Below are 20241 nucleotides of genomic sequence, written 5' to 3'. Positions count from 1 at the left end.
ATCATAAAGCGATATGACCGTGCTGCAACCCAGGGAATGTCCTCCACCGGGGGAAAGCATTGGGGAACTTCCTAGAGGGCTCACTGGGGAAAAGCGGAGGCTGTTAGCGTGTGGTGGCACAGGCTGGGTCTCTCCAGACTGAGCAAAGCCACAGAGCCATGAGAGGGCCAGGGACTTTGGGCAAGGCTGAGGCGTGGGGTGGTCCAGTTTGGGGGTGTGCATCGGGGCTGGACAAGCGGCCTCGCTGGAAAGCTGGAGCAGGCTATGGCCCAGCAAAGAGTCTGGGGGTGGGGGGGCAAGCCATTCTTTTAAACAGGGCAGTAACATGATGAGTTTGGGTTTTGTTTATCATCATTATTGAAAATGGGAGAGCTCTGGCGACAGTGTAGAGTCCCGACGCAGAGAGCTTTTCAGCCGTGTGCAGCTGAGCTGATGGAGCTCTGAACGGAGGCATCTGCTCTCGTCACCAGAAGATTTGATCGCCGTTTACTGAGTCTGTGGGTGGGATGGACAGCCCCCTCTTCTACTTTAGAGCTGCTTAAGTGTGGTGCATGTGGAGCTTTGGCCCAGGGAGCTGACCGGTTCTATGTATTCTTCTGTCTCAGTAGCCAGAGCTGCCAGGGCACCAGAACAGCCCGGGTCCCTCCTTAAGTTTCCATCCCACCCCATGGGTGGGGCCGATTCCTGCCATCCTGGCCTCACCCTGGCCAGCCTCTAATTCTGTATTTTTGATGAAAAAGTCCACACACAGAGCATGCATTTTAAGGGTATACCATTACTCTTTTAAATTTTATTAACTTTGCAAACTTGGCACTATAATCCCATAGGACAAAAAAGTCAGAAGGACATGGAGCGAGAACTCTGCAGGCCACGCAGCTCTCCTCTCGGTAGTTTCCTGTGTAAGCTTCCAGAGGCGTCCTGCACGGAGACCAGCAAATATGCTTTCACTTCGGAATGAGGTGAAGGAATAAACTAAAGAGGATTAAAAAGAGGGTTTAATAGAAAAGATATACTTAAGACAAATGTAAGGATACTAAAAAAAAAAGAGCTCAAATAAAAACAATCGCTCTACCTCTCTTTACAAAAATAGGGAAGAGAGATGCAATCTGTGCTGCTTAAGATGAAGCCACGGTCCAGCTGCGCCTTTCGGAGGGCGCCGGCTTCGGAGTCCGGGAAGCGGGCCATGCAGGGAGGGCGGCGCGCGACCGCGATCGGTGCCCCCCACGCGCGACCGTGACAGTGTCCTCCACGCGCGACCACCCCCACGCACGGGCCGGAAGCCGGCGTGATTGCCCTTTCATTGTGGCCTGCGTGGAAATGATTGAAGGTCAGTTTTCAGCTAGAACAAAGGCCACGGTTTCTGATCCGGGCCCTGCGGTGTGGAACACGGCGTGCGCTCTCCCCGGGAGGTTCCGACCTGCTGCGACCCGCGCGCGCTTTACACGGGAAAGGAGACCGCGTGCTGCGGCCCGACCACGGCCGACGGGTCCTCCGCGGGCCGGGGCCCCTCGTTGGCGCAGTCGGCAGCGCGTCAGTCCCTTCATCTGAAGGTCGTGAGTTCGACCCCGACACGGGGCACCGCGGGCCTCGGCCTTTTCCTTCTCTCCAATACAGCGGCGCGATGAAAGGCGCGCAGCTGAGGTCAGAGGAACGCTGCGGCCCCGCGGCCGCCCTCTCGTCTCGTAAGGGCGCGCTTCTTTTCCTCACTCGTGGGACAGCCGGGTCAGAGACGCCCGAGGACTAGCTCGGAGGCGTGGGAAGCCGATAGCGCGGCCCCGCGGGCCACGGCGGGAGGGCGGGTCTCCAGCCGGGTCCCCCCAGGGGGCGGGGCCACAGTGGGAAGGGGTGGAGACACGGGCGGGGTTTCCGGGGCGGGGCGGGCCCTCCGAGACCTCGTCCTGGTAGGCGGGGCGGGTCTGCAGCCGGGGCCCTCCCGGGGGCGGGGGCGGGGCCGGCGCGGGGCCCGCGGCGCGTGCGCAGAGGCGGCGTGGGCCGTCACTCGGGCCGGCATGGCGGTGTGCGCTCGGCTGTGCGGCGTGGGCCCGTCACGGGGATGCCGGCGCCGCCAGCAGCGCCGAGGCCCGGCCGAGGCGGCGGCGGCAGACAGCGAGCCGGACACCGACCCCGAGGAGGAGCGCATCGAGGCGGGCGCGGCGGCGCTGGCGGGTGCGGGGGTGGGCCCGGGGGTGGGCCCGGGCTCGCCGCCCCCGCGCTGCTCGCTGCTGGAGCTGCCGCCCGAGCTGCTGGTGGAGATCTTCGCCTCGCTGCCCGGCACCGACCTGCCCAGCCTGGCCCAGGTCTGCACCAAGTTCCGGCGCATCCTCCACACCGACACCATCTGGAGGCGGCGCTGCCGCGAGGGTGAGCGCTGCGGGGGCCGGGAGCAGGTCCGGGGGCGCGTGGGGCGCGTGGGGGTGCAGGGAGGGGGAGGCCCGGGGGCTCGGGCCCGGGCAGGGGTCGTGTGGGGCGTGGACGGAAGTGACCTCCGGGGCTCGGGCCCGGGCTGGCCGTCAGCGAGTTGGGGTTGGCGGCTCCCTGTGAATGGGGGTCCCTGGAGGGGGAATATAATGGGGGAATAAGGTGGCGTCTGTGGGCTCCTCCTCGGCCCCGACCCCGGGAAGGGGAGCTGAGCCCCGAAGACAGAGGTGCCGGGGGCGCGTGGGGCGCGTGGGGGTGCAGGGAGGGGGAGGCCCGGGGGCTCGGGCCCGGGCAGGGGTCGTGTGGGGCGTGGACGGAAGTGACCTCCGGGGCTCGGGCCCGGGCTGGCCGTCAGCGAGTTGGGGTTGGCGGCTCCCTGTGAATGGGGGTCCCTGGAGGGGGAATATAATGGGGGAATAAGGTGGCGTCTGTGGGCTCCTCCTCGGCCCCGACCCCGGGAAGGGGAGCTGAGCCCCGAAGACAGAGGTGGGGGCGAGTCTGAATGAAGTCAGGGAGCAGAGGGAGCGCCAGGGTGCGGTGGGGGTGCCCCGGGGGGGGGGCGGGGAGCCGTAGAGAGCGTGAGCAGAGCCGAGCTGGAAGAGGGGTGTGACCCCGCCGTGAGGACGGGCGGTTTATTGTGACACTAGTGGAGGTGGTGAGCACCCTTGTACCAAACCACGGGAAGAAGGGTTACTTCCTCTGGAGTTCAAGGCTCTCCTGTTGAAGTGGGGCAGCTCTCTGATGTTGAATCTGCTATTTTGGCAAAAGAAAAAAAAAAGGTTGAAAAAGTCCGAATAATGCACAGCAGCAAAAGGAAGACAGGAATACCCACTAGATCCCTGCAGTCAAAGATAAACCACTCTTACAGTCCTTTCCCTGTGCAAAGTGGAGACAGGTATACATTTTTACCCAAATATACACACTATATTTTCTTTGAGACAGCTTGGAATAAAGAAGCTTTTTAGTATTCCCTGCACCCATGAACCTCACCTCGGTCCCTTACTGATAGACTTTTGGGTTTTCAATTTCTCCTTCCCACAGACAGCGCTGTGAAGGATGTGTCTGAATTTTCCGGTGTTCTCCCAGACTGGGAGGGGTTTCTTCCTCCGTCAGCAAGCCTGTTTTGGTTGAATTTGGGTTGTGAGTTTTATGAGATTTACATGGGTCTTTTAGAACTTCTGAGATTATCTTCTACGGCCAACTTCCCAAAGTGGGACTGTGGAGTGACAGGGAGCAGACGCAGATGGCATCTCGTCTGACTGTTGGACTTCTCTGGAAGGCCTCTTTCTCCGCGTCCTCCCCAGCGGTGGGGTTGGTGGGTGGTCTTGTCTCCGTGTGCGGTTCGGGGTGAAGGCCGGGATCTGTAGTTGCCCACCTGGGCTCTGCTTCTGTGCTGTGACCCCTGGCGGGGCTGCTTCACCTTCCTGTGCCTTGGGGTTCCCATGCGGTGGGGAGGTCGCTGTGGGGCGGAACCAGGCAGGAGATCCTCACTCCACATGGTAGCTGCTGTGTTTTGATGCTTCTTGGCCATTTTTTAATTTCACCTTTTTGAATTGTCTATTCATGTTTCTTTCTCTTTTTCTTTTGGGGTGTCTGTCTTTGTCTTTTGAATTCTGTTGCAGATTAGAAGGTTAAAATCAAGGCACAGAATTCTGTTTCCTCTTTCTCTGTGAACCCCACCTTTCATTTGCTTTGTTTTGCCTTTTTTGTGCAGCTGTAAGACCCAGACTTGTCACCAATATTCCAGACCTGCTTGGTGATCTCTGGGGGGTGTCTTTGGGGAACTGTGAGGTGTGTGACCCAACTCTGAGAACAGAGGGGAACAGAGATTTTTTTGTACAATGAGAAAACTCAAAGGTGTGCCACAGAGTATATGTAACCAGAATTATGGCTCAGGGTGTATTCTTAGGGTTACTAATGGAAATCTAAAAAGTGCTGACCAGGGTGCAGTAGGAAGTTCGAGGACATACGCAGGCGAATTCTACAGCCCTTCCTGGCTTCCCGGACACGGTGACATGAGATGAAAGACCCTCACCCCTCTAGGGGGCCGGATGACTCAGGGGAAGTTTTATCTGGAGAAATTTAGAAAATGCAAACCAGGAAGGCCATAGCACACATATTCCCAGCCACCCCCTGTAATTTTTATCCCATCTGCTTTTGACCCTCCGCTCACCCGGGGCTCGCGTGCCCCCTGATCACCCCCCACCCAGGCACATCTACTTCAGGGTTCGCAGTGCATCTTCCCGGCCCTGAGACAGACTTGTTTCGGCAGAAATCCCCATATGGGATCCATCCCCATGTGGGAAATGGCTTGGTGGTGTTTAATTTGCAGAATGGCTCATGCCGCATGTCCCGTCTGTGTCTGTTTTATGGTCTTTAGTCACTTTGTGTTTTTAAGCTGTCCAAGCCAGTACATTTCAGCCAGGTTCGTAATTTGAACAGGCCATGCTCTAGGCCTCTGCTTCATTTTTTTCCTTTTTCGTTTTAAGTATTGTCACACTGACATTTCCCTTGGACATGCATGTGTTTGAAGATCTTTGTAAGAAACACATTTAGGGGTGGTGTTCCTGGGTCATGGGGAGTCGGATTTGCAGTTTTACTGGCACTGTCCAGTGACCCCCAGCATGTGTCTACCAATTTACACACCTGTCACTAGGCAACAAATAGGGCGAGCTGCGAAAGGTGAACTAAAACAGCCCATGAGCATCATCATAAAGTGTCTGCATAGTGGTTGGGTGCTTTGTAACACCCTGGTTGCTCCATGCTCCCTTCAGTTCTCTCAAGTTCTTTGTGAGCCATCTTTAAAAATTTGTGCCATTTGGTTTGAAAAGCAGCATCTCATTTTAATTTGCGTTTGCCTGATGACTAGTGAGGGTGCACTGTCTAAGAATATATTTGCTGACTATTTGGATTTCTCCTATTTGTTTATCCTTAATCGTTGCCTATATTGTTATTTTTTCTTACCAAGTTTTGGGCTTTATTTATGTAATCTGGATAGATTTCTGCTTAACAAGTTGCAAAGCATTTTCTCGTAATCTGTGGTTATTTGCTTTCTAACCTCATTTATGATGATGTTTGCCTTCCACAATTTATTCAGTTAGGAATTTTTAACTGGGTGGGTAAGAACTCAGTTGTCCTCCCGAGGTTATGAAGATGCTCACCAGGTAGACTTCAGAGCTTTCAGTGTCGGCAGCTTTGATTTCCAGTTACTCTAGTTGCAAACTAGACAGTCGGCCCTTAGATGTGGCACTTCCAGAGTCTCCGCAGTCAGCCTGGTTGCACTCGGTATTGTGTGTATGTGCAGTCGTGTGGGAGACTGATCTGATTTTTATTTCTCTGAGCCCCGAAGTTCATCTGTGCTGAACGAGGCGCTTGGTTAGGTGGATGCTGATACGGCCAAGGTGTAAGTGGGCCCTACCTCTGCCACACCAGCAGTCAGGTCAGCTGGTAAGAAAGCCCGGTGTGCGTCCCGCCGGTGGAGGCCCTGCGAGCGGGGGCCCTCCCTGCCCTGGGGACGGCTGGAGTGGCCCTCAAGTCCAGGTGCTGGCCAAGGCCCAGCGGGGAGGGGCTGCCTTGGGGCTTGGTGGGCTGGTGACTGACAGCAGGTGTGAAGGCTGACTCCCCAGGGATTGGACATGTTTGCGTTCTGCTTTTCAATAACCAGATTTCCTGGAACAGAAAACAAGCCACAGAAATGGGTATGGGAAAGAGGGTGAGAGGATCTGTGTTTCACTGCTTTAAAGACGTTTGACCGGGATTAACCTTCCCGATGTGGTACAAGGCGTGCATGTGTATGGAGATCTTTCTAGAACGGTTGAATGATTTGGGGGAGAGTACATTCATTACTTAAAACGAAGTGGTTTATTTAATACTTGGTGAGAAGATCAAAATTTCCAGAGTCCTGTATGCAATAAATTGATGATTTCTAAAGGACTTACCCTTCCTAGCCAGCGGCGTGTTGGAATGACTCAGGCTAAAATTGGTGTGGGCCGTCGGGGTCTGCTGGCTTAGATACTCTCTAGTGGCATTTCTCTGGGCAGGTGAAAGGATGACTGCTGGGAAGCTGCATGTGTGCTCCTGGTTTCAGGGCAAGCATATACAGACAGGTACTCTTTACCCCTCCCCAGCATTGACCCTCCTGCCGACAGGACAGCTGGGGACAAAGGACTGATGTGTCACTGCCTTGGCAGGAGGCCTCTGGCAGGGCTGCAGACAGTCTCGAGAGAAGAAGCCAGCTCTGGGCAGGACTGGACTTTTCTTGGGCACTACATCACCATTTAGTTGACAGTTTTGCAACGCTAGCCAGTTTTATCTCTGTTCATGTTTGGAATACTTCGTGAAGTCTACCTAAGGCTCATGAGTTTTGGACATTCAGAGCATAGTTCTAGATCGAATTTTTCAAGTAATAATAAAAGTCAAATAAAAAAACCCCATAGGAAGTGTTCGTGCATAATCCCCCTCCCCACTGAACGCCAGCTGCTGAGACTTAGGGATTTTGTATAATTCACCTCGGTGTCTTTCAGTGTTAAATTTGAATTTCTAATGTATCACTTGCCCATTTCTTCCTTTGAGGTAAATGTTTTAATGACCCATGGAATAAGATTTGTGAAGTATTTTGATCAGATATAAGTGTAAAGTGGGTTTAAAGTCCACTCTATTATAAATAGAAATATCCTTTTTCCATAATGTCTGACCTTTATTTATGACAGAAACAGGATATTACAGACCAGTATTTTGTTTTCTTTTTGCACCAAGAAAATACTGTATCTTCTCTTTGATGTGCGGAGCTGAAGTAAGGAGAAGGGGCTTTTGTTAAATACGGTGAAAATCCGGGGAGGCCGTCTGGTGAAAAGAGGTGGAGTGGGCAAGTTGTCAGTTTGAAGATTGACTTCAGTTGTGGTTTGTGTTTCCTGGTTTTAGGTGGAGGGGTGGGCGGGATGGGTAGGCTGTCCAGGTGAGGGGAGCACAGTGGCCGAGCCCCGAGCCCCGAGGAGGGGGCTGCCCCCGCCCTGCGCAGGACAGTCGCTGAACGAAAGGGAAGCCATCCGGAGAGAGAGCAGCCGGAGCTGCACCTTGGGAAACGCGGAGGCCTGGCTGAGCAGAGAAAAAGGGGGAAGGAAGGCAGTGTCTCCTGGGGGCACTCGAAGGCCTTGTTTTTAACCTTAAAAAGGGAACTAGAATGTGCGCCTGGAGGGCGCTGGCCTCGCACCTCAGTCACAGTTAATTGGACACACGCTGGGGACTTGCCAAGACGTGCTTTGCCGTGGGGCCCGGAGCTGCCAGTTTTTCTGCCTCGCCGGGCCTGGGAAGCGACCATGGGAGGCCCCTGCGCGCCTGGCTTGTGGCTGGAAGGGCGGGCCATGGCGCCCGGGAACTTGGTGGAGGCAGGAGCCTCTCAGAAACGAGGCCTCGCTGCCCTCCGTCGCGGGAGGGGCGTGAGTACACACCCTGGGACAGGACGCCGTGTGGCCCACCCTGCCTGGCGCCTCCTGTGATGCCGCGTGGCACGAAGACCAGCTTTACCGCCTTGGCTCACAAGCAGCCGTGAACGGTTTTGCAGAACCATTCCCACCACTTGGGGAGGAGGCCGGCCTTTGCGGGGTGGTCTCTCCCTGGGCCAGGCGCCTGTGGTGGTCGTGATGAAACCCAGGTGTCCTCTGGCCAGGGGCCTCTGCGGGGATCAGCCCAGCCCTTCAGCTGGCTTAGCATCAGGAACTTCCCAGGTGTCTGGTGGTCGGCGGGGCCGTGCTCAGGTGTGGTGCTGACGGCCCTCCTTCCCTGAGGTGGGCTGGTGGGTGCATTTCCCGTCGGCTGCAGAATGGATCGAACAAGCCCAGTTTGCTGCATTTACAGCTATGGGCCGGTCCAGCAGGGGAGCTGGAAGGTGCTGGGGGGGGGGGGGGGTTGCTGTCAGCCCCTGTTGTCAGAGGGGCCGTGGCTGTGCCTGCAGGAAATGTCAGGAGATGCGGGTCAGTCTTCCTCTGGCCCCAGCCGGGCGGATGCTCCCCTACACAGCCCACCTGCCCCCCCACCGCGGCCCCCCACCCTCAACTCCTCTGTTGCCCTTGAAAATAAAGGCGTTTTAATCACACCTTCTTGAGGGCTATGTAAGTATCTACTAATTTAGTAAAAACAAAAATTCAGTCTTCTACATTTTCTACACCCCTTGATTTTATTTGAAACACTGTGAGCTGAAAGCTGGTGAGAAGGTCCCACAGCCTCTCCACAGTGGGCACACTGCCCATCCCCATGCCTCCCCCTGCTGACAGGTCTCCCCAGCCGCTGCCCCCAGGCACCCTTGCCTGCAGCCCTGCTGTGGTGGGCAGAGGCTCCTGGGTGGACCTCCGCCTGTGTCTGCCATGGGATCCCCGCAGGCCGCCCTGTCACGCTCACTGCTGGGCCTGCCCGCGCGGTGCACAGCCCTGCCGTTGCCGTTTTCCTACTTGAACTGGCCTGGAGTTGCATCTGTGCCACGTCCGGGACATGGGGGTGCTCCCTTGCACCCCCGCCTTGTGCACCCATGGACTTGCTTCAGAAAGGGTCTTAGTGGGTGCCTTTCAAATGAGAGAGTGGAGTAACATAATAGCTGTGGGCCCTAAGGCGGGGGCTCCCCACTGCCCTCTCTCAGGTGCCCTCACCGTGTATGCAGGGCTCATGTGTGGCTGGTCATGTGTGTCTCCCGTGGGCTCTCCTGGAGGGAGAGGAGGCAAGGAGAGGGCAGAAACCGTTCACAACCATTGCCTCCCAGGTGTTGTCTCGATTTCAAAGCTGGGCCTATTCAGAGATGCTGCACGAGGCAGGGATGCTTTTCTCATGGCAGTAGCCGGTCCTGAGCTCTGCTGGACGGGAAGGAAGCGCTGCGAGGTTGGCAGCTACCGACTGAGGTGAGATGAGAACTGCACCTTCAGGGAAGCGTGAGTCAGACCACACCTCTATGCTGTTCTTTCCCTTCTTGGCAAAACATGTTTCAAAGTCCTTTTGGGGAACTTTCTGGTTGTAATATTTGAAAAGACCATTTAATTCTATAAGTCTCCTCAAGTCCAGTGCATCTGGTTTTCTCCCTTTTCAACTTTTCTTTGGTTATTTCCATCTTTGGAGTAGACATTTTTTTTAAAAAAAGGATTACACAGGCCTCTTTTTGTAATAGATTAGCAAGGGAAATATTAAATTGCTCGCTTGCAACACTAAATCCATTATTTAATAAGCAGCTCTGGCCAGTCTGGATTGGTGTGTGGACTTTTAGTCATCTTGGGCGGGGTCAGGGCTGGAGGATGGAATTAACACTTGTCACTTTTTCCAGAGGAAGGGAACTTGGTTGCTGGCACATCCACTTGGCCTTCAAGGCTGTTTTAAGGCTGGTTTCCCTTGACTTAGGGGAAGGCTTCTAGAACAGTACGAGAATGTGGGTGGAATTTTTTAGCCCCTTTTAAAAACTATTTTTCCATCTTTCCAAACTATTGAGCATTTCTTGCAGGAACAGTTGGGTCAGAAAGGCGTGATTCTACTCCTGGGGGCTTATTGTGGCCTGTGGGGAATGTCAGGACGAGCCCGCTAAGGCTCGTGTGCTCCTCAGCACTGCATTACCATTTTGTTTTTCTCCTCTTAACGACAGATTTACTGCTGCTTTCTCTGGCTTTGCGTGTGCCTCTCCTAGTTCATATTAGCAATGCTGTACCAAGATGTGTGGTGACATGGAGCTCTGACAAGTGGACATCCAAGCTAAAAACCTTGGTGTCATTCTTTTTTTTAAAATAAAAAAATCATCAAGCAGTAATTGCTTGATGCAGTCTAAGCAATTAGGAAAAGGTAATTGTTTCTATCATGTTAATATATGCATTGGACTCACACATAAAAATCATAAATTAAGTCCCCAGCTTTGAATTTTCTGAGTCCAGAGAAACGAATTAAGGAATAGCGTAGATGCTTTGCGCGGGTGCTGTAATGGGGCGGCTGTGTCCAGCTATCAGCGCTGGGAATCAGAGCGTCTTGCCTGCAGCATGCGCAGATGCTATAAAAGTACGTACAGTCAAAGGAGAAGGGCCACTGCCGCATTCAGGCAGCTCTGTCAGCCAGGTAGCAAATGACTCGTCCTTGTCTCTTACTGCAGGCACTGATGGCATGCTCCTCGAGGGAGAAGGCCATCCTTTCAAAACCAAATAGAAAACAAACTTAAGCCTCCCTCTTGTTACGTGTAGTTTTGAAGTGCATCATCTGAACAAGAAAAGGACTCAAGGCCGAATGTGGTTATGGAGGTCCTCACAGAGGGGCACTTGACTGCCGCTGGCATCTGACAGAGCGGGTAGGAAAGGGTGACGTGGTCTAACTGGACGGATCCCTGCTTGGTGAGAGAGGGGTAGACCAGTTGCTCCAGTTCCTTAGGATGCCATGGGGGGGGTGTTGGCCCCCCACTCAGCTGGTCCTCGGGCACTCTAGATTGCAGCAGACCATGGCTCTGAGATTGGTGCTAACTCACCTTGCATGCAAGCATTTTATTCCTGCCCCAGCATCACGATCTGGAGTTCGGCAGATATCTTCAATTACTAGAGTTCCTCCTAAGTTCTTTTTTTTTTTTTTTTTTTTTCATTTTATTTTTTTAAATACCAAAAAACACCAAACACACGCAAACATTCCTATTTTGATCATTCCATTCTACATATATAATCAGTAATTCATAATATCATCACATAGTTGCATATTCATCATCATGAACATTTTTTGGAACATTTGCATGTATTCAGAAAAAGAAATAAAAAGACAACAGAAAAAAATTTATACATAACATACCCCTTACCCCTCCCTTTCATTGATCACTAGCATTTCAAACTAAATTTATTTTAACATTTTTCCCCCTGTTATTTATTTTTATTCCATATGTTCTACTCGTCTGTTGACAAGGTAGATAAAAGGAGCATCAGACACAAGGTTTTCACAATCACACAGTCACATTGTGAATGCTGTATCATTATACAGTCATCATCAGGAAACATGGCTACTGGAACACAGCTCTACATTTTCAGGCAGTTCCCTCCAGCCTCTCCATTACATCTTTTTTTTTTTTTCAAACTATCTACATGAGTTATATTAGGAAATGCTCTAGTCAAAATACAAATTTTGTAACAGATAAACATTTTTTGCTTTAGTCTCACACATAAGGTGACATTTTAAAGTATTAATTATCATCTATTTTCAGCACCCTGCAATAATGACATTCCTTTGCTCTTCCTCATGCAAAAACATTTTTAAAATTTGGACATTGTACATTTCACTATTATTATACACTCTAGGCATCCCTAGATTATACCATCTCGATCTTTACCATCTATCTTTCTTTCTGATTTCATTTATGTCCCCAGCCCTCCTCCTTCTATCATTCTCACATGCAGCTTCATTCAGTGTTTTAACATAATTACATTACAGTTAGGTATTATTGTGCTGTCCATTTCTGAGTTTTTATATTCAGTCCTGTTGCACAATCTTTATCCCTTCAGCTCCAATTACCCAATATCTCAGCCTATTTCTATCTCCTGATGGTCTCTGCTACCAAGGAAATATTCCAAGTTTATTCACTAATGTCAGTTCATATCAGTGAGACCATACAGTATTTGTCCTTTTGTTTCTGGCTAATCACACTCAGCATAATGTCCTTAAGGTCCATTCATGTTGTTCCATACTTCATAACTTTATTCTGTCTTACAGCTGCATAATATTCCATCTTATATAAATGTCACAGATTGTTTAGTCAACTGTTTGTTGATGGACATTTTGGCTGTTTCCATCACTTGACAATTGTTAATAATGCTGCTATAAACATTGGTGTGTAAATGTCCATTTGTGTCCTTGGCCTCGTGTTCTTTGGGTAGAGGCAGCATATAGATGGGTCCTGTTTTTTAATCCATTCTGCCAGACTATGTCTTTTGATTGGAGAGTTTAATCCATTAACATTCAGTGTTATTACTGCATGGGTAGTACTTTCTACTATTTTTCCTTCTGGATTTTATATGTCATATCTAATTTTCCTTCTTTTTACCTTTACCCATAGTCTTCCTTTCTACACTCTTCTCCACACCTCTCTCTTCTGTCTTCCTATCTAATTAGGTATTATAGACCCCAGCCAGATTTTCCCAGACCAAACTGGCCTCCTATTAGGAGGAAACAGTCATCTGCGTCGGTTTTCCCTGAGGGTGAGACCCAGCAGGTTGAAAGACTTTCCTGTGAAGTCTCTGGACTGTGTTTTTCTTATCCTGCCCTGTGTGTGGCGCTTGTCTGACTGCAGGTCCCACCAGCGTAAGATGATGCCGTACCTTTAACTTTGGCAGACTCTCCCTGCTGGGGCATGGTGGAGACAGAGGAGAGGTTGTAGGCTGGTTTTAATGGGTTCAAATTACCAAGCCCTGGGGTCTGAATTCCTTGATGGAGGGATTCCACCTGGGTGGGGCTTCACCCCTCCCCTGGGGAAGGCACAAGCTCCAGATAAGCCCCCCAAAGAGCTCACTTCTGCCTATGCCTGGGGCAGTTGCAGCCTGAAAAGTCCTGCTGCTGTATCTAGAGGCAGTTAAGCCTTTGTAGATACACAGCCACAAAAACCTCTGTTTCCTTCTTTTTTTTTTTCCACCATTTTCTGTCAGTCCTGCCCCCTTGGTGCCAGGGCAAAAATGAGCAACCTCCGCTTTGATCAGGTGCATCTAAGCTGGGGGCCTATTTTTAGTAGTCAGAATTTGTTAATTAGTTCCACAATTGCCCTTTGATTGTGCCCAGTCCCTGCTGCTGGTAAAGTCCTTTCCTTTCCCCTCTGGGAAGCGGCCTGTGGGGGAGGGGCGCTGGCCGCCACAGCTTTGGGAACTCACAGGTGGGGGTGGGGGGGCTCACAGCCGGTCTAGCTGGTCCAGACTGGGGTACGCTGTGTGTCTGGTCACTGACGTGGCCCCAGGAGCTGTTCTGTACTGTTTCTGGTTATTTAGTAGTTGTTCTGGAGGACGAACTAAAACGTACACGTTGTTAAGCCGCCATCTTGACCCGGAAGCCTCCTCCTAAGTTCTTAAAATGTGCATAGTCACAAACTATGGAGATGATCCCTGAAAGTACTTGTAAGTGTTTTTGTAGACTCAGAGACACTGAGCTGTATGTGCATAAGCTGTTATTTCCCTGAAACTTTGAGTACCTCTGTGACACCTGAGACTCAGAGCTGGAGTTTTATGGCTCTGAAAGTCAGCATTGCTGCATTCAGTAACAGTTAAAGTAACCCAAAAGAGATCAGCCTTCACTTAGAGATAAAAATGAAGCTGGTCTGGTTGGGGCTGAGGTAAATCAGACTATAGAGGAAAAGATATAGTGTATGTACTTAGGACGTCACCTGTTGTATGGGACCAAAGGCAGAGTGGTTTGTTGTGTCAGAAACACCGATCTAATCATCCTTCTGGGTAGCTTCTTTACACAACCCAAACTCCTGGAGTCCAGAATGGCTTTGTAACTCTGTAAAGCTAATGTAATACCAGGATATGTCCCAGACAATGGTGGGCTGATAAATTAGAAAGTATTGGTAGAGTCCCTTGAGGGATTAGAGAAAAAATATGGAAATTAAAAATTTTCCCATTTAAAAACCCTTGGTATTCTCTCAAACATTAGGGACTTACGAGAAAATAGGACAGGCCCTTCATTTTTATTTGCATGGGCAGGCATTGGGAATCAAACCTGGGTCTCCAGCATGGCAGACGAGAACTCTGCCACTGAGCTGCCGTGGCCCCCCCAAGGCCTTGATTTTGAGGCTTGCCCTTACTAACATATCCATAGTGGAGAAGTTAAGACTACGTATAATTATACTGAAGAGTTGTTTCCAGGAACCCTTTTGTTGCTCAGATGTGTCCTCTCTCTCTCTCTCTCTCTCTCTCTCTCTCTCTCTCAGCCCAATTCTGCAAGGAAAATCATTACCCTTTTCACGTGGAACACGATATTCAGGGGTGAAAGTCTCCCTGACAACAGGGGACATGACTCCCAGGGTTGAGCCTGGCCCTGGCTCCTAGGGATCGACAACGCCTTCTGGATTTAAAGGGGGAACAGAAATGTTACAAAATAAAATATCAGTGGCTGAGAGAGAGAGATTACATGGAGTAGAGAAGCTATTCTGGAGGCTACTCTTAGGCAGTCTTCAACTAGATATGACAGAATGCCATGGTTTGCCAGACACTAACATCATTTCCATTAACCCTAAAGTACACCCAGGGCTATAACTGAGACTCTGTAGACATTTCATGCGCTAAGTTTGCTTTCCTGAAACCCAGAGGGGCCAGCCTCTCCAAGAATATCAAGTAATTCCATCCCCCATCCTATATTGTTGACACCCCTTTTCAATATGAAAAAGTTAAAATGGGCATAGCCCAGAGACCCCTCTACATTGGGAGAAGGTTCAAAGGAGGAGGAGGAATTACAGCAGAGAAAATGGCATTTAAGAAGCAAGTGTGACTGCTGAATCACTAGAATGATATTTATTTTAGTTTCCGTTGTTTTAGAGCAGCTAGAAAGAAAAACCTGAAAATGTGGAATGGTAGCCTGTACCAAACTTTGAAATCTGGTCTGTAATTACTTGTTAAAATGTACTTTGAAAATTATTGATTTTTTTGTATGTATATTTCATGATAAAAAACATTTTTTTTTATTTTTATTTTTAATGTTTTATTTTTAAAAAAATTACAGGAAACACAAACATTCTTAATATGTGGTCATTCCATTCTACATATATAATCAGTAATTCACAGTATCATCACATAGTTGCATATTCATCATCATGATCATTTCTTAGAACATTTGCATTAATTCAGAAAAAGAAATAAAAAGACAACAGAAAAATAAAACGAAAACAGAAAAAAAAACTATGCACACCATACCCCTTTACTCCTCCCTTTTTAAAACAAAACAACACACAAAAGATGCGTAGTCCTCTGGGAAGGAGTCCCCATGCTTTCTGGCAGGAGAGTAGTACAGATGTTTCTGTCTGATAATTGGTGAGGTGTGGCTTGAGGGTGTAAGGACCTTCACCTTCCTGTCTGGTCATAGACAGTTCTTCACGTTTGCAGCGGGGGGATGTGCTGGGCATGCTCCATTTGCACCTGCAGACCCCTTCTGCACCCCCCCCGTGTGGGGCCAGGGTGAGAACCCTCGCCCACTAGATTCAGCCAGTGGAGACTGTGGCCAGACTTGGTGGGTGGCAGGGAAAGGCCATGGTCCTTATTTTCCTGGCACCGTGTCCCCTCCATGCTCCAGGTGGGCAGTGGCCATGTCCCTTTCCCCATGGCCACAGCTCATGTTGGGGAGCCTCCGCCATCGTCCAGCTCTCACAGCCTCTTGTCCCTTTGCCCTTCCCGCTGCTGGTAGCCATGGAAATGACTCTCTGCTGTTCTGGGAGCACAGGGCTTTGCTGCTCCTTGGTTGGCACCCCCTCATGGGGGCTGAGGACCATCGCCACCCTGGAGCAGGGTGGCTCGTGTGGGCTGGGCCGGGCACCTGCCTAGGGCCTGGCCTTCCGGCCTCCCTGCCCGCGGCCGCGTGCCCTCTCCCGCGCGCCTCCCCGCTGGGAACTCTCCTCCACGCCTCCCGGGCTCTGCGGGCTGAGATTTGCCAAAATCCCCTGCCTCCTCCAGCCACACTTTACAGAAATCACTTTGTGCCGATCAATTGGGAGAACAGATTGTTTCGTATCAGCATATCTGAAATAAAACTCTAATGGAGCGCAGAGGTCAGGGTGAAGAAGCTGCTGGGAGGGGCCGCTACTCAGCGCGTGGGATCGATGGCGGCGGGGCTGGCCCTGGGCAGGCCCTGGGCAGGGTGTCCTGATGCCACGCCGCCAGCCAGGCTGCCTCTCCCAGCTTCACTGCTCTGCCACAGGCTCTTTCCACTGCCCCTTTCTACTTATAAATATTTGCTGATGAATTTTCTTTTTTCTCCAATTAGAATTGTAGGATATTAGCGCTGGAAGCAGAGTTTAGATAATCTGATCCCTTCAGTTTATAAATGAACAATTTTATTGCTCCAGTTATTTGTCACACAAATTAAATATTTTATTATAAATTGTTTTTTTCTCTTTTTCTAATTCCTGGGTTGGTTTTGTTTAACCTCTCTGTGGACAGAGATCTCGTCGTTCTTTTATTTCCTTGTTCCATTTAACAGATTAACAGACATTTTCTTTAAGAACCTGTGAATTTATTTGTTCCTTTTGTCCCAGGAAGTCACTTTGCACAGCTTGAGAGCTCTCCTCAGCAAAAGCAAAAACAAAAACTGGCCAGAGAGCATGTCCTTCGCTCCCTTCGTTATGATACCAGCGCTGCCAGCTTCTCCCTCGGGGAGCTCCCGTGGTCCTTGGGCCACCTTGAGGTCACTGGCTGGCACCAGGCGTCCGTGAGGGCTGAGGGCCGAGGACAGGCCAGCACCGGGTTTTGTTATTGTTTGTTTGTTTTTTTGAAGTAAGCAGAAATCTCTTCAGAGATTATTGCAAACACAGATAAAGAATACTTTTAAAAAGTGTCCCAAATCAAACTGAAGGTACATCGTCAAAATAAAACACTGTGGCATTAAGAATTCTTTGAAGCTGTACTATTTTCACGTTACTTTGTTTTTAACCATTTGCATATAGGTTACTTTTTTTTTTCCCAAAGCACTCTTCAACATGCAGTAGTTATAGGACAGATCCCAGAGTCTGCCACGGGCTACCATCCTGCTGTTTCAGATTTTTTCTTCTAGCTCCTCCAGCAATCGTACTCATTTGTTAAATCCTATCTTCTCCTTTGATCCTTCTCCCAGTGTATAGGGAACTTTGGACAATGCCCATTCTGACTTTTTCATGTTGAGAAAGGGTGTTGATGGTGTAGGGGAGGGGGATGGAATTATTTGATGTGTTCTTGGAGAGGCTGGTCTCTCTGGGTTTCAGGATTTATCTGGCCCAGCAACCCTCAGGAAGTTATAAGTTCCAAGAAAGTAAACTTAGTGCATAGAACATTTTATAGTGTCTCAGTTAGACCCGAGGTGTTCCTAAGAGTTAACAGGAGTGATGTTGGTTAGGGTTTGACAAACCGTGGCAAATAGCACTGTCTAGCTGAAGCTTGCATAAGAGTAGCTTTCAGAGTAGCCTCCCGACTGTTTGAGCGCTCTCGGCCACTGATGCCTTATTTTGTTGCACTTTCTTCCCCTTGTTAGTCAGGAAGGTGTTGTTGATCCCATGGTGCCAGGGTCAGGCTCATCCCTGGGAATCATGCCCCACGTTGTCAGGGAGACCTTTACCCCAGAATGTCATGTCTCACATAGTGGGGAGGGTAATGATTTTCCTTGCAGAGTTGGGCTTAAAGAGAGAGGGGCCACATGTGAGCAACAAAAGAGGTTTCCTAAAAACAACTCTTAGGCCTCGTTATAGGTAGTTTTAACTTTTCCACTACAGAGATAAGTTTCATAAGGGCAAGCCTCAAAATCAAGGCTTGGCCTATTTTCTTGAGAGTCCCCAATGTTTGAGAGGGTATGTGGGGCTTCCTAGATGGAAAAGTTTAATTTCCATATTTTTTCTCCAGTTCCTCAAGAGACTCTTTCATTACTTTTTTTTTTTAATTTTTAAAATACCAAAAAAGACCAAACAAACGCAAACATTCTTAGCTTTTGATCATTCTGTTCTACATGTTATAATCAGTAATTCACAGTATCATCACATAGTTGCATATTCATCATGATCATTTCTCGAAACATTTGCATCTGTTCAGAAAAAGAAACAAAAAGAAAACAAGAAAATTCATATATACCATACCCCCCACCCCACCCCCCCACCGGTCACCAGCATCTCGATCTAAATTTATTTTAACATTTGTTCCCCCTATTATTCGTCTTTATTCCATACTTCCATTACTTTTTAAATTATCAGCCCACCATCGTCTGAGATGTGTGCTGGTATTACTTTAAGCTGTGTAGAATTACAAGACCTTGTTCCTATTCTGAATTCCGGGAGTTTGGGTTGTTTAAATGAACTACCTAACAGATTGGTGTGGATTATGTGTTACAGAAAACTGAGGTTCCAGACATAATAACCCTCTCTGCCTTTGGTTTCGCGCAGGATGTTCGAGTACACGCGCTATCCTCTTTTATCCTGTATTCTGATTTACCTAGTCTCAGCCAGATGGGGCTCGTTTTTATCTTGCTCGAAGCCTGACGTCTTTTTCGGCCGCCGTAACTGTTGTTGTGTATCTGTGCCAACCCTTGGGCCGCGGAACTTCACTTCTGAGTCTCAGGTGCCACAGAGCTACTCAGAGTCCCAGGGAAATACCAGCTGATAATGTAAGGCTCGGTCCGTGTCTCAGAGTTTAGAAAGACACACACCTTTTATAACAGCTTGCAGTCTAGGCTCCCATTTTCTCATAAGTATTTTCTGAAAGAGACCATAGCGTTATCTGCTCTTTTGTTTGTGGCTTATTTTGTACAACATTATGCCCAGAGTTTGTTTAGTTCATTGTGTGCCTCACACTGTCCTTCCTTTCTGTAGTCCCACCATATTCCGTTGTGCGTGTATATCATAATTTGCCATTCTGCTGCTCAGTCATTGTACCCTTTGGCTCCCTCCATCTATTGGGCACCATGGATAATGTCCGGCATAAACAAACCACGTCTTACAGTGCCCTCAGTTGACTGTACAGTCAGCAGCACTCTCAATTTCAGACAGTTTTCTTTGGTCTGTAGAAACAAAGAACTGATAGACATAGCCTCACCAAACATCAAATCAAAACTTCCCCTTATCTCTTGTCCCTCCTCCCTCCGTTATTTACCCTGGATATTGTTCTGGTGCTGCTGCCTTCCTGGTAACTGTTGGCCATGCTGTGCAATTTTGGTTCCTCCCAAACCTCTTTACTTTTGATTCTTTGTCCAATGTCAGACCTTTGAAATGGTTCATGGAGAACTTATTTACAATCGAGAATTTGATCAGTGGGATACATATTCACCTTCACTGTGGCAGTGTTACTTATAACCCCATGAGTAGTTACCATTGCTTCGCTCTGTTCCCTCGCTGTTAAGGCCAGCCTTGCTGTGTAACCGTCTTCCCTGCCCTGTCTCTAGCTTCTATGCACATAGGTTACATTTGAAGCATTTATTAAAGACATGAAATGATGTGGTATTTGTTAAAGTACAATCATAAAATTGAGAAACTTAAAGAAGATAAAGATCAAATCTGCATCATACATAGGGTGGGGCAGTCTCGTGCGTAATACAACACTAAACTTTCCCTGAAAAAGTTTGCTAGAAACAGTTCCCATGTTTATTGTTTAAACAACAAAACAGTCTTCTCTTCTAGAAAAGCCAAGGCATCATTTGATTAGTAAAGCCTATTCTTCCCCTCAATTTTACAGTTGTTTATCTTCATGTAGAAACTAAATTTATGAGATAAGAACAAATTTGGTTATGGTATAAAAATCTTAGGAACAACAAATGACAAATATTTGATTTTTAAAAGCGAAACTGTTTCTCTTCCTAAAATGTAAACATCCAGTAAATAGAACACACGTGGAATTCCAGGGATAGAAACACTGATAATTCACTTATGAAAAAGATGTATTTTGGTATATTTGGTGATAGACGTTTTAAGTATAAAGCACTTCACAAAAAAACCCAGGTCACTATAATTTAAAAGATCCACTCTTTCACCTAGTTTCCTTATTTGAGCAGAAGTGCATCAGTTTCTGTAGAATTTTGGCTACGGGACCAGGCCATAGGAAAGGTCTCAAATACCTAAAAGTTGTTTGGCTAGAGAAAAGTTGTCTTGAAGCGTGGAGACAGTCGTCATCCCTGTGTGCTGGAAGACCTTCCTCC

General features: G+C 48.9%; 1 protein-coding gene and 1 long non-coding RNA gene across 3 annotated transcripts in view; one reads left to right on the top strand and one right to left on the bottom strand.

Annotated features, from left to right (window-relative positions):
* Positions 1-759: 759 nt before the first annotated feature.
* On the bottom strand, positions 760-1844 carry LOC143660408 (uncharacterized). The gene is made up of 2 exons (XR_013164020.1): positions 1073-1844; positions 760-972 (listed from the first exon to the last, which is right to left on the bottom strand). It is a non-coding gene; the product is annotated as an uncharacterized LOC143660408 (long non-coding RNA).
* Positions 1845-2009: 165 nt separating this feature from the next.
* The window catches only part of FBXO31 (F-box protein 31), a 56332-nt gene continuing 38100 nt past the window's right edge, over positions 2010-20241 (top strand). For both annotated transcript variants that reach the window (XM_077133239.1, XM_077133242.1), the window contains exon 1: positions 2010-2361. In XM_077133239.1, coding sequence (XP_076989354.1) covers positions 2010-2361 — 352 coding nt within the window. The remainder of the gene's footprint in view (positions 2362-20241) is intronic.

This window comes from Tamandua tetradactyla, chromosome 16 (assembly GCF_023851605.1).
Source record: "Tamandua tetradactyla isolate mTamTet1 chromosome 16, mTamTet1.pri, whole genome shotgun sequence".
In the NCBI taxonomy this organism is placed as follows: Eukaryota; Metazoa; Chordata; class Mammalia; order Pilosa; family Myrmecophagidae; genus Tamandua; species Tamandua tetradactyla.
Note: the sequence above shows the minus strand (reverse complement) of the source record. Positions and strands in the feature narration are given on the sequence as shown.